We start from the raw sequence: 14,124 nt of genomic DNA, 5'->3' as shown, positions 1-14,124 counted from the left end.
GCACGTTGCAGGCAATCTTTCAAGCCCGCTTCTGCACAAGAGCAGCGCCTGCCGGCTTCTCCCTGCCTAGGTGCGCCTCGGGCGACACGCTCCTTTCCAGCCTCTGGTCGCTGTGACATAATTTTAAACTTCCCACATGGAATCATTACCAACAGCCTATAGACGAGGCTGGGCTTCCCGCGCTCCCACCGCCCTCTGCCCGCGTGTGCAAGGTAATGGTGCAATTACGCCAGCAATGCGCGTTTGGCATAAAGCCTTTCGGTTCTTTTTTTAATGCCGTGTTTTAACCTTAAAATAATAATAATAATAATAATAGATTTAAGGAGATACTGTAATCCAAGAGAATCCTTAATTTTTTTGTGTCAAATGAATATAAACTCTTTTTTTCTTCAGAGAAGGGTTTTCATTTTACTCTGTCAACCTTTTTTTCCTGATTTTTCTGGCTAGCCACCAAACATAAAGCTGGATTACTTTCCTACATTTCTACCACTAATTTTATATTTTCCGTGGCTTTTTCTTGCTCACCAGAGTATACTGCAAGGCTCAGAGGTACAAAGGTGACCCCGTCCCCCCCCCAGCACCYGGGAACCCATGATGTCTCTCTTTACCTGGCCTTATCCCGAATTTCGAAGCCTGGCGCTGCTGTTCCGCGGTCAGCTCTGGGTCAGGGGGAGACCTCGGAGCTGCCCATAGCCACCAGCTTCTGACGTCGTCCGCGCTCTGAAACGCAGGGTCCTTATATAGCCGCCCTGATGCGGAAAAGCGGAAAGACACCTAAATTGTAAAAGCTGGGCTAGCAGATTGAGTGCATAAATCAGCATTTGTGGTTTTAATATCTTCCAATATAAATAACGATTTTTAGAACAGGGGAAGGTATTGAGCAACAGGTTATCGGATACGGCGTTATCGGCCGGAGCCATTGCCCAAGCGCCGCAAGCTGATCCCAGTCCCACAGGAAGAGCCGGGCTCTGCGGGCCGGAGCGCCCGGAGCTGCTCTTGGCCCCAGAAGGGACATTTTGGGAAACCAGCTCATGCCSGGGGGTCCGAGCACATCCCAGCTGATACTTGCACCCAGGATTTCGCACACACATTGCTGTATTGGCACACGCACACACATCTGCAGGCAATTTTTCAAGCCAGTGCCCGGGCAGCTACGGTGACTCTTTACTCGTTCCCGTTTAGGGACACCGTGGGCACCACGCTCCTTCTCCGCTCTCCGGCTGCTTTGTCTTTAAATTTAAGCGTTAAAACCATTGCACCCAACCTCCGGGACACACTGAATGTCTCAGTCTGAAAATCACCGTTCAGCGGACGTGCGCCTTCGCAATGCGATCGCACGCGGTTCCTCAAAGCCGGCGCTGAGCTACCGGGAGCTAAYGAAAGAGCCGGGATTAAAGCCTGCAAAATTTCCAGTCGAGGCAGGAGAGCAGCGACCGGCTCTGCAAGCCAGTAAACGTCCTTACTCGACTGGAAAGCTTTTTCTGGGCAGGCAGGAACACAAGCTGAACGTGGAGCCATCGGAGGAGCCCCGAGGCTTCGGCCAAGGGGCGTTTYGGTTCCTCTGAGGTTCAGCCGGAGAAGCGGCTCCCGGAGATGCTCCRGCGTCCCACGGGGGCCAGCCCGCTCCGGGGACGCATTTCCACCGCCCAGGCGGTCCCGTGCAGGAAGAGGCGATCGAGTGCCAGCTCCCGATCAGAGGACGCTTTGTCCGCCCGTCTCGCACCGCTAATTCCTTCCTGAGATTAAAGTATCTCGCCAGGACGGTCCGTCCGGCACATCTTACACAATGAGGGGAAACCGTGATCCTAAGCAAGCAAGGAGGAGGCCCAGGCTTGGCRTGTCGCTGCCCGGCTCCGCACGGACCCTTGTGCACCGGGGCTGCGGAGGGGGGGACGCTGCCCCATCCGAAACCGTCATCGCCGCAAGACACATTAAACGCAGCTGCGAGCTGCTCCTTGCAGCCGCCGCGGGGACACGACAGCCCGGGAGCCGGGCGTTTCGTGTCGAGGAGGCACACCCCCCCACCCCGGCCCTGGCGTTTCGGACATTTCGGACACCGCGGTGCCGGGCTCCAAGCAGAGCCCTCGCTGCCCCCAGCCGCTGCCTCACCCTGCCCGTAAGCCCCCCCCCCTTCTGCTTGCTGCACTTACGGTTAAGAAATAACTGTTGGCTTAAGTGCAACTGCCAGAGGTGCCAAAGCCTCGCGGAAGCGCGTTGGCAGCAAGCCAGGAGGCGCTCGGCTCCCTGGAAAGCAGGTCGCTGCCGGAGGCCCCTTCAGACGGAGAGCACCTTCCGCGTGGGACGAGGAGCTCCCGTCGCCGCAGGGCGAGCGAGACGCCTGCTCCTGCCTGGCGCYGCCGGAGCCCCGTTTGCAGCCAGGCTGCTTCGGTGGCAGATGCGCCGGCCTCGGCTCGTGGGGGCTACGGGACAGGAGGGGTGGAAACAGCCGGAAGCCTGCAGACGGTGAAGCACTGCTATATCAGGGCTGCTGAGGAGTGGGACTAAGCAGCAATGAGCACAACTAAGAGCAGAGGGGTCGCTCGCTGCTTCTACTGAGACGGCAAAGGGCTGAGGAGGATGCCGAAAGCCCTGGGGCTGCAAGCCGGTCATCCGCGGCAGCGCGGTACGGGCACGGCGAGTCGTTCTGTGCAACCGCATGCACGTTTTGCCAGCTTTAAGACGAAGCATGTGATTGACCCCCAGCTCGTGCCACGGGCTGAGCTTCCAAAACACGTTCGGTAAGGTACCAGCTTATCAAATTACTCACTACAGGCACAGTCCCCTCCCGGAAATGTGCTGTCGTTCTATGGGTCACATGATATAGGGGAGATGATAGAAATGGTTTCTGGCACCTGGAAACCCATATCAAAGAAATGTTCGGAGAAAGAAATATTGAGGCAGTGAAAGATTTTATTGAAGAGCAATTCAAGAGCAACATCCTTTATGCCTAAAAATGAGCTCTGGCTCCAGACTTATGAAGTTTGGAGCCATATTTGAATCAGCTGAGCAACTTCTCCATACCCCAATTCTAGTCTACAGCAGAGCTCATTGACCAGACGCAGAATCACCTTCTCCCCCAGGCCATGGAGCTAACCCAGGACAGCACCCAAGAGACAACAAGGACAACTGGGATTGTTTGCAGTGAATTCTCTGTCTCATCCAAGGAGAATGGTGGAGGTTTCTCTGKAACGGGCTCTTTTTAGGACATTCTGTGGGTCTGAGAGATCACGAAAGCATTCTGCCGGGAAGAAGCAGCAGAAAAACAAATCATTTTTCTCATTTGGATTTTCACCAGTTTTTCCCCTATATCCTGCTCAGCAAGTTCCAACACTGGGCCCACACAGGCAGAGCAACCTTTTAAAAATGAGCAGCGACTCATAGGAAACGGGTTGGGAAGGGACTGCAAGAGCCTATTAATGCCGCGTGTCCTTGCCCCAGGGTTGGCTAGTCCTGCAAGTCCCCAGGAAGACAACACGTAAAAAAAAGTCAGGTCCTTACATCAACGACATCAACATTAGCACCCTCGAAGTTCATGTTGAAGAGGTTAGGCAGCGGGATCCCCACGCTGAGAGCCTCTGCAAAAACAGGGAGAAACAGTTTATCCCAGCAGTGAAACCCCAAACGCAGATGAGGGAGGAAGGGAAGAGAGTCCTGAAATACAGGCGGAGCTGCAAAGAGCAGGGGGCTCAAACCCCAGCCGTACTGTTAATTGTGGGTAGATATGCAGCTTCAAGGACGTCCTTCACCCATCTTTCAAGAAGGGAGACCTGCAGGGGAAGAAGACATGTATTAGTATCTGAAGAAAAGAGTAATGATTACTGGGATGAAAAGTGAGCAATGTCAAGCTTATAAATCAAGTTCTGTCAGTGCAGGATGCTAGGAACTATAAAATGCAAATGCGAGGACATTTCCTTAAGTAAAGCTCTTCCAGGCATGAGTATGGGGGTGGTACACAATGAAATACTCTTCAAGTGATTTATTCTTGGATCTTCCTTCTCTCCTCTTCAGCACTCACAGTATGCTCCCAACAGCAGAAGAGAACATATATATTCAAGTGTCATTATTATAGACTATAATGGGTGTGTGAATCAACAGATCAGTCAACAATAATTCTCTGCCAAAAGAATAAAAAATGTGAAGACCCAGGAAGAATTAAAATTTTGGACCTCCTTCCCCGCATATCATTTCTGATCATCAAATCACTTGCTGCAGTGTGCAGGTCACAAGGGCTGTGAACTTACGTTGATATTGCCAATTTTCGAACCTCCCTGTCTCAGGGTGATGCTGTGAAAGATAGAAACAAGGAAGAGTCAGGGGTGCGACACATCCACTGAAGCCCCAGTCAAACCTTCAGCATGGTGCTCAGATCTTGTTTGGTCTGAAACTTGTCTTACACACATAAGGATATAATGATTTTGAATACAGAGCAACTTTTAAGTCTCTCATTACTTCGGATCTGCACTTCATCTAAGGTTAGCTTTAGGAAGACGCAGCAAAGCTCCAGCGGCTCTTTACATTTCTATCACATTTACATTGTGCTTCCCTGTTAACTGGCACCAGACCCCTCTCGTCTACCCACTGCTTAGCCCCAAGGCGCCGCCTCTTCCCTACCAGCAACGCAACGCTCTGTCCTACCTGTCAACAGCCAGGGTGGCTTGGAGCTTGTTGGCCGAGAGAGATGGGCTAACGTTCAGATTGATGTCCTGAAGTCGGAACAACAAAATAAATGAAGTTATTTCCCTGTCTACCTCCTAAGACTGAAAAGAAAACCCAGAATATTTGTAAATAACCCACCCAAGGAAGAACGCCTCCCTGTGTCTAGAAACAGCGTTTTTTGACAGATGGCATCACTGATCTTTCTCCTGAGGATTCTGACTTTCTGTCTTTATTTCAAATTATTCGCCAAATATTTTGCTTGTGCTTTGTTATGTGCATTTTAAAAGGACTGGGCACCACCATTTTAAAGACATAATAAATTCAAAAGTACAAGTACTGTATGCATACGGGCACGTACCGCGTCRAGGGTGAAGAGGGGCTGCGGCGGGGAGCCGGGGCGCTGGGCGAGCACAGCGATGGAGGCTGCRACGCTGGCGGTCGCCTTCCCGTTCCGCAGGGACACGACCGGGGCACCGGCGCTCCGCACCTGCAGCGCCAGCGGCAGGGACTCCGGGATCACCGTGGAGAGCTGCAGGGGGCCAGCAAGACGGTTAGGGCAAGGAATCGCTCTCGGACACCGGGGCACAGGGCGCGAGAAATAAGARCACTGACCTGCGGCAGCAGCGAGCGCAGGGCGGACGTCGACAGCAGGATGTCCTGCGAAAAAAGCACGGTGAAAAACGAGGTGTTTTGGCCGGTGCGGCCGTGGGTGCCCGCGCTGGGCGCCTCCGCGCGGCAGCAAGAGCAGGTGGCCGCGAGTGCCGGCGTGGGTAGGGACGCCCACCTGGCCCGGGATGGAGCCCGCCGCGCTCAGCGCCGCCGCCATGATGTCTGTGTCAAAGGCGCCGGTGCCGCGGAGGAGGCTCAGCACGGCGCCGAGCACGGTCTGCGAGAGGCCGAGCTGCGAGACGCCGCTCGCCGCCGGCGGCAGGGAGACGGGCGCCACTTGCCCCAGGCCCTGGTCCACCACGTTGCCCGCGGCGTCGCGGACGAGGAGCTGCAGGGGATGGAGAGAGCAGGGCAGCGTCAAGGCAGTGCAACTCGTGCCGTGCTCCAGGATTAGCAAGAAAAAGGTAAAGCAGAGACCCAGCGGTAGCATTAACACAGACGCCGCTGGATGACAGTCGTCAGCGTCTTTCAGTGAACGCTTCCCTAAAGATAGCTGGAAGTAAGAGGAGTCTTTCAAAAGTAGTCACCGCATCTAGATGAATTACTGAGATTCACCGACTCAAAGGTGTTTGCGCAAGGGAAAGTGGTGGCACTTACATTTAAATCCTGCTGGATGGATTTGTCGCCGATGACGGGAAGGGACCCTAGCGTGTACTGGAGATTCCCCAGAGCCCCGAGTGGGAGCACAGCTACAGGGAAAGAGGAAGAAAAGCTTTGAAACTGCAGTGAAGGAGAAATATTCCCAGTTACTGGTCTCAAAAGATATTTGAACCAATGGCTGCTCCTGCTCACAACGTTCCCAGTTGGACAAGTGTCTAGAAAGCACTTTTTTTTTTTCACAGCAAAACTGTTGTTTCCAAAAGCAACAGTTTCTGAATTGGCTTTTTGCAGAAAGATTCTCTGTTGCTGATCGGGGGTAATGTGAATTGAATGTTGTGCTTGAGCAGAAAGTTGTGTTTTTAGGAAGTTRTTAAAATATTTGTATTTATCCAACATAAAAAAAGAAAAGGAAAACTCTAAGTGCTAGACAGACACAGGCTGGGGGATTATACGGGAGCAGAAGCAAAGGAAGGTACCAAACACTTACAAGTGACGGTGCCAAGCAGCGAGTTCACAACGCCAAGCACAGTGTTGACGACGGGGCACAGCTGAAGAGGCAGAAGTAAGTGAGATTCCCTGAGACTCTCGGGGACGTATGTCCTGCTACGTTTTATTAACGTGACCAGCAACAACTCATCAGCTTGGGCAATCCCTGGCCCCCCGAGGCCCAGAAACGTGATTGCAAACAGAGGCTCTGCCCACGCACAGGGCGCACGCGCCGTGCAATGGTGCGCGTTTGCAGGTGCGGCTGCAGCCGGAGAGGAAGCCTCGCCGCTGCCGAGTGAGCCTGCCCCTGCACGGACACACAGCCCGCACGCCCGGGGCAGCCGGTCCGAAAGGGCGACGGGTCGGCTGCACAGACTGCCCTTCCAGGCATCGTGCCCATTCATTAACAGAGATCATTTTGCAGACTTACCAGTTTAGGCAGGGTGTTACCAAGGACACCTTTTAAAGCTTGATCCAGAACTGGCACTTTGGGTCTAAATAATAGGAAAATAGGAAGTAAAAAGGTGGCTCAAATTAGTAACTAGAAACAAACATACTCTGCTCAGAAGAAATTTGAGGCCTCACTTGCACTGTGCAGGGCTGTACTTCAGGGCCTTTTTTTTTTTTTTTTTTAAACAAAAATGAACCTTCTGAATGTGGCCCAGTGTCAGGATTGCAGCACTACCCAGAAATATGCTATTGTGGCCACTTGAGCCAAAACTTTAAAAGAAACTTCAGCATTTTAGCCTCCCTCGTGCCAGGTACAAAAGCACTACTGCACCGTCTTCGACGATTAACAGAGCAAACGTTCATTAGCGCTGCAGCTGCACCGTGCTGCTGCCGAGCACCTCATCACACGGGCACCTACCCCACGCGGATGTTGATGTCTCCCAGAAGAGTCCTGCAGTCCTCGATGACCAGCTTCAGTGCCCCCGACGCGTCCTGGACCAGTCTGGCTCTTGCCGTAACGTTTGCTTTGACCTGGACACGAAGCAGCCCACCTGCAGCACTGAGCAGAGCCCCGGGGATTAAACACAGGACACGTCTCACTCACAAACTCGCAGCAGCTCGTTCTTTGTGCTGGACTTCAGGCTTCCGAATTTAATCCACCGCACCTGGGTTAGTCCCTCAGCCCAGTTCGTGGGGAGACAGACAGACAGACAGACATGAAGGCCTCCAAGGAGCAATTTGGGAAGCCTCCGTAAGGTGCTGTCAGAGAGCTGTAGGGTGCACAAGGCTGAGACAGCGTACGTTGTCCACACGCCGCTCTCAGAGACACTTCTGATGCATCAGCATTTGAACGTGCCATGTACACACAAGGCTTGGGAAGAAAATATTCTAACTATCTACTTTCTGAAGAGATGGAGAAAACCCCTTGTCCCGCATTGTGCAACCACCAGTTCTGCTGTGTTCCAGGTGGGAAACTACTTACGAGCCTCCGTCTATCGTGAGCTGGGTGTAGAGATTCAGCTGGAGCCCGATCCCYGGCAGGAAGCGCAGAGTGATTTGGGGGAGGGTAAAGTTCACGATTTTCAGCCTGGATAATTGAACCAAGAGGAAGCAGAAAGTAGCACGTTTGTAAAGCGGATGCCCTGTCACCTCAGCCCCCCTCCAGCGCTGGCATCTGCTTGCAGAGCCCGCGGTCTCGGGGACATGTTCTGGCAGCGAGAGATGCTCCCGCTCCCGCCCCATGAGCGCTGCCCGCCGCGCAGGTCTGTGCACAGGCATGCCAGCACACGTGGGAGGACTCTGCAGCTCAGCTCCGGGGCAAAAGACGTCTCCTATAGACCTGCAGCCCCTGAGCAACCGCCATGGTCCTCTGCCTTGGGTCAGCGAGGGAACCCTGCTGGCCAGGGCCAGCATGCGGCAAACAGAAGACACCCTTGACACGGTAGGTACATACAGTGTCTCTCAAAGGCTTGTTTATAAACCTGCCCTGGGAGGGGAAAGAGGGATTCACATGTCTCCAGACTGCAGGCTCTGGACTAGAGTCTCCTTTCCCCAGCATGGCCCAGACCACGCACTGCTCGGGGACACCCATCTTCTACTCTCACTCACCCTGTGAGTCCTTGTACTGCACTCAGCAGACCTTTCTTTCCAGGAAGACCGCCAACAAGACCGTCTCCACTAAGGAGGCCGCCAACAAGACCATCTCTGCCAAGGAGGCCACCAACAGGACCGTCTCCGCCAAGGAGGCCGCCAACAAGACCGTCTCCACTAAGGAGGCCGCCAACAAGACCATCTCCGCCAAGGAGGCCACCAACAAGACCGTCTCCGCCAAGGAGGCCGCCAACAGGACCGTCTCCACCAAGGAGGCCGCCAACAGGACCGTCTCCRCCAAGGAGGCCACCAACAGGACTGTCTCCGCCAAGGAGGCCGCCAACAGGACCATCTCCACCAAGGAGGCCACCAACAGGACCGTTTCCGCCAAGGAGGCCGCCAACAGGACCGTCTCCACCAAGGAGGCCGCCAACAGGACCGTCTCCACCAAGGAGGCTGCTGCCAATGAGACTGCTGAGCTGATCCCCGCCAACAAGGCCACCCACGAGCCCTTGGAGAAAGTTGTCTTTGGCAAGTGACCCTGCAATAGCTGAACAAATGGATGGAAGGTCACCGTGAGTCATGCAGATTCAAAGCACAAACATGCTGTGTCAGCCTGGCATCTCTTTCCTGCCACTGCTCCTCTGTTTCCCCATTTACACAATAGCCATGATGGTACCAGCAACTGTAAAGCCCCTGAAGTCCCATGTCCAAAGTGTTTTATAAGTGCAAATTACCAGCATCATCACTACTGCTGACTTCTGATTTTCTGAGCACAGACAAGATACAGGAGGAGCAGAATTAGTCTCAAAATAAAGAAAAGTCCCATCCCTTCCAAAAATTTACCATTTTCTACTGCATCTTTATCCAACCTGGAAACCAAAGGGATGTTTCCAAGAAGTCCTTGTGAAGGGGTCAGCAGGCCACAGAAGAGGAAAACTGCCCACAACTTGGACATCTTTGGTCCGGGAACTGTGGAAAGCAATTGCAATCAGTGCAGTGTTGAGACAGTAACCGCAAGCCAATGGGTCAAGGAAAGAGGGGGTCAAGGAAGAGGAGAGTTGTTCAAAGACTGACTGTCACAGCACCACATAAAAAGAAAGGGGGTGTGCAGCTCTTCCTGCTTTAATTCCTTAGCACTGGCACGCAATATTAGTTACTTCATTTGGAATATCTGGGGTGCATCTGTTCTGGGTGAGAATTTCTCTGAAAAACAAGATTCTGTATCCCCGATGAAGGGAAAACAGGACATTGCTGACAACTCTAGTCATAGAAAGAAAAGCAATAGCATGAATGCAGGACAAATAAACCAACATATCTAGCAAGGAGAGCATCTCCTTGTTTGAATGGCAGCATCTCTACACAAATATCAAATGTCCGAGGCTTGTCTCTGCACAGAAGTTCCTTTTGCTAAAATTGTAACAGGGAGAAAATCATTTTAAAAGTTTCAGAGCCATTGAAATGTTTCCTGTATTTTTATGGGACCTACTACTAGAAGTAGCATTTATTCAAGAACTGTAATGAACTTCACTGCCCCCAATTCATTTAAATGTAAATAGTACATCAAAAAGAATCAAAATAAGCATGAAAGGTCTCATTCATCTTAGGTATAAACCTATCCCAGATAATAGAGTTATACCAAAAATAATTTAACCGATAATTGTTTATGAAAATCATGAAATACCCTTTCTTCTTCAAGGACAGTCAATACAATGAACACTCACACGTATGCCAGCGAAGCTCAGAATGAGAGCAGCTTCTCACTTTACCTGTTGGAGCATAACTAACCATGCAGCAGGCAAGAATAACAATTTCTGTTAAAAACCAAGATACCTGTGAACCTGATCAACACTCACAAGCTAACATTAAGAGTTCTCCTTTTGGAGGCATTTGACTTTGCAGAAGCAGAAGCTCCGCGCATGCCTTCAGGGAATAATTTTGCTCATACCTGACCAATCTCTTGCTCGTAAGAACCTCTTCAGCTGATGTCCCCGTCTTCTGAAGCTGACCTGCAGCGTGGATCCTTATATACAAAACTTTACAACAGGAATGAGGGAACAGATGTCATCAAGGACATCAGAATAATTGGCAGGGAGTAAAACAAACAATATATGGTTTCTGGTGACTTCCAGTGCAAATATTTCTTTATAGATGTTAAAAGTTAGGTAAGTTATTGAGCAATGGCCAGGGAGGGCAGAGGCAGACTTCAGGCCAGGTCTGGGATGGGGGTCCACACGGGATGCAGGCAAACACCTGCATGTTGTGTTTTTGGGCTTGCTCTTCATTCAGTACCAGCCCAGTACCAGAACGTGGAGATGGCTGAAAAATCGTGCCCTACTAAGCCTTTAAAAAAAAAAAAAAAAAAGACTGAAATTGAGGGTTTGACTGAAAAATGTTGTCAATATACTGGTTACCTGAAAAACAAAATGCTCCTTTGGGGATGGGCAGGCACCACAGGCAGGGACGCATGGGGCATTGCTATAGCACCCCCACTGCTCATCGAGGCACTTTGGGTTTCACTTTTTCAGCAAAAAATTAACATGTGATGGGGAAAGGATGGATAGTAATGGTTCTGCTGCCTATTCTGTCAGCATGGCTTAGATCATGCCAGCTCACTTTCCACCTGCCAGTAGGACTTTTCATGAGATGGTCATCGTTACAGCAACACATACCAGAACAAAACTTTCCCCTACTTAGGTCCTTCCACAGTCTCTGTTGCTGCAGCACCGAGCACTTTATCCTCACAACAGGCCCCCGCAGGGGGATGTGCCACAYGTTTCAGGTGATAAAGGAAGAACAGAAAGCACCTTGCTCAGTGTCAGGACGGGCCCTGGAGATGGTAACAGAACTTGGTGTTGCACTGTCCAGGTCAGCATGGCCTTCCCCACCTCTACGCACCTGCAGGCTGGGAGCTCACCCAGCGCTTCCCAAAGCCAACGGGGTCTTTCCAGGGACTTGAGTAGCTCCGAATCTATTTGATAATTGAGGGAAAAGACTTACTGGATTGGAATAGTGACACCACGATAAGGCATATTGACGAAGTGTCACTGCTTCACGGATGCACCGAGCACGCAGGCTCTTCGGAGCAACACCATCTGATTCTCAAATGCTGCATTGGTCTAACTGGTACAGCATTATCGCTGAATCTGTCACCGACGCCTTGGAGTAGTCCAGAGTGACTGAAAGCCAGATGCAGTGCCATGGTGAGACACAGCTGAGAAGGTAATGCCATCAACCACAAAGTCAGGGAGCCCCTAGGCTAGAGCTGGTCGGCTGACAGATCATTTTGAAGTCCTGGAGGGACTCCTGTTCCCAGGATGGGTACATCAAGAGAGGTGGCCTCCATGGCAAACCATCCCATGCAGCGAACGTGCTGCAGGAGAGGAACAGCCCTGCCTGCGCAGGGTCTTCTGCCTCCACACCACAGCTCCATCTAGGCCTGAGCCCTCTTAGGTTTTTGGCTAGGTTTTGGAAGCATGTTGAAAACTTGTGTCCCACCTCATACATCATTGCTCATTTACTGCCGATTAATTTACTGTTACAAGCAGAAGAAAAAGAGAGAGCCTTCTGCCGAGCCAACGTGTCACATGTGTCTATAGAGTTATGCCGGTTTGCTCCCGGTTTCACTCTTGGCCCTGGACCCGGATCACTTGTCCTGTGATAAGTGGAGAGCTACTGCCTTGAGTTGCAGCAGAAAGGCAGGTCTTCGGGGCAAGAACGCAAAAAGCCTCCTCTGTGGGCCATGGAGCAAACACAGCCCCTCTGTGAGGATCACGTCCCGACACGCACAGCGAAACTGGTCCTTAGTGGAAGAGAGGATGCGTTGGCTGGCTAAGCGACCAGTCGTGAACGATCCATTCGGCTGTCTCACTCACCAGTGATGGAGGTAGGTGGGCTGCTCCCCAGCTCTGGGGAATAATAGCCCAGAAAAGCATTTGCTCAGAGTTAATACTTTCTGCAAAYTTGGAAATCAGGATTTACAGGAGATTAGCCAGCTTCTGTCATGCGTTAATTACAGCTTAGAAAAATATCTTAGATAAAGGCCAAGGAAGGGATGACAGAGGTGCCAATTTACTTAAGAAGTTGTCGCTTTCCCTGCAACCTGATCAGTCAGGGACCTCCAGAGCACAAAGCCTGGGCTGTCAAGGGCAGATCATGACATTTGATAAGATGGAAGAGTGTGTTAACGAGATGGTATTATGTTATCATCCCTCCTGAACCACTTCACACTTTGGGCAATCACTATACAAAGCCTGAGTTACGACAAGAAAAGGCCTGATAATGGTCAACACACAGTAAGGGGGCGTTTGGGTGCTACAGAGAATAGCTTCTGAGCAGTGACCTTTTCGGCTGGACTGTAATTTGGCTTCTCATCAGCTGAATGCAGAGGTCTCTGACAATTAAATATTTTAGATAAACCAAAGCAGATTCCCATAAAGAGAATCACATTGTGAGGTCCAGTTCTCACTAAAGCAACCTGCAAAGCCCAAGGAACACGAAGTCAAATCAGCATATGAAGACAGAAACACAGACTAAATCAGAACAGACTTGTTCAAAGGGAGAAGAACAGGAACGATGTGAATAAATACAGCTTTGATGCTTGGAAACCAGGAAATTGAAATGTAAGGGCAGACAGTAACCGTGACATACCCCAGAGAAGTGTTAGAAATCTTGACATTAATAAGAGAGGAGTAGGTATTGCTGAAACGTGGGCAAAATGATGATTGAATCGTTGGTAAAATTGGCTGTTGGGACAGTGAGAGCTTTGCAGGGTGAGGAGCAGAGCTGCCAGGCACGGGGTCCTGCGCATGGCGCTGTCACCGCTGCTTGCACAGGGCTCGGACGCAGGCTGGTGGGAGAGTGGCTGCCTGGGGACACCCCCGGCCCGCCGTGACCCACGGCCAGGGCTCCCCCCTCACTGGGGCCCTTCTGACCTTCTGCCACAGGTGGCAAAATAAAACGCATTAGACCTCGCTTAAAAACGAGACCGTTCTCTTCTGCTCCCCCAGGAGAGCCTGTCTTCGTGACATYGTGCAGACATCTGGCCACTTCTGCYGGAGGAAACCATCCCCATGGGGATCCCTACACCACGGCAACCTTAATTTGTTGATTCATTCCCCTGCAACCATTAACCACGGGAGACTGGTACTCTCCCCATCACTGGAAGGAGCAGGGGCTACTGGGGTCCATCTGCAGCTTGACTGGGTAATGCTGATTTCTGCACATATCCCAAGGCTGCACCTCTATCAAGTGCCCGGGGGTATTATATACCGGTCACCTGATATTGTAGCTTGGCAGTGTGGTTAAGCGTTTCATGAAAAATTAAATAGGTGCCACCTGAGATTTCCTGCTTTGATTTCTCCTAGGAAGGCTGCATACAGATATTTCGATCCATTTTTGTTCTTCATAAGGGAATTCAGGCTCAAACTGTTCGATCTTTATTAGCTAATGTAAGAACAATAAGGAAAATCTTGCTAAAAATGTGCTTGGCACCGACAATGTTTGCGCTGCAATGATGAGAGAGGCATCAGAAGCAGCACCTCTCACAAGGAGCTGCTTTTTACGACTGCTTTCTTCATTGCTTAGAACTTTTTACAAAGACAATTCCTTATAAGCATTACAAAACAAATACCTGCTGTGTCTGGTAACGTGCACAAGAAAACAAATGGGCTT

General features: G+C 51.2%; 1 protein-coding gene across 1 annotated transcript; it reads right to left on the bottom strand.

Annotated features, from left to right (window-relative positions):
- Positions 1 to 653: 653 nt before the first annotated feature.
- Positions 654 to 10,416, bottom strand: LOC112961530 (BPI fold-containing family B member 3-like). Its single transcript, XM_026056832.1, has 16 exons — positions 10,400 to 10,416; positions 9,298 to 9,423; positions 8,470 to 9,001; positions 7,844 to 7,948; positions 7,280 to 7,420; positions 6,842 to 6,905; positions 6,413 to 6,473; positions 5,923 to 6,014; positions 5,441 to 5,653; positions 5,269 to 5,313; positions 5,015 to 5,185; positions 4,636 to 4,703; positions 4,242 to 4,284; positions 3,704 to 3,767; positions 3,499 to 3,575; positions 654 to 749 (listed from the first exon to the last, which is right to left on the bottom strand). Exons 2-16 carry the CDS (start codon positions 9,407 to 9,409, stop codon positions 654 to 656), a joined length of 1,884 nt encoding a protein of 627 aa, XP_025912617.1. The 5' UTR covers positions 9,410 to 9,423; positions 10,400 to 10,416.
- Positions 10,417 to 14,124: the final 3,708 nt, after the last annotated feature.

The sequence above is a fragment of the Apteryx rowi genome, unplaced genomic scaffold (assembly GCF_003343035.1).
Source record: "Apteryx rowi isolate R43461 unplaced genomic scaffold, aptRow1 scaffold_0, whole genome shotgun sequence".
Lineage (NCBI taxonomy): Eukaryota > Metazoa > Chordata > Aves > Apterygiformes > Apterygidae > Apteryx > Apteryx rowi.
Note: the sequence above shows the minus strand (reverse complement) of the source record. Positions and strands in the feature narration are given on the sequence as shown.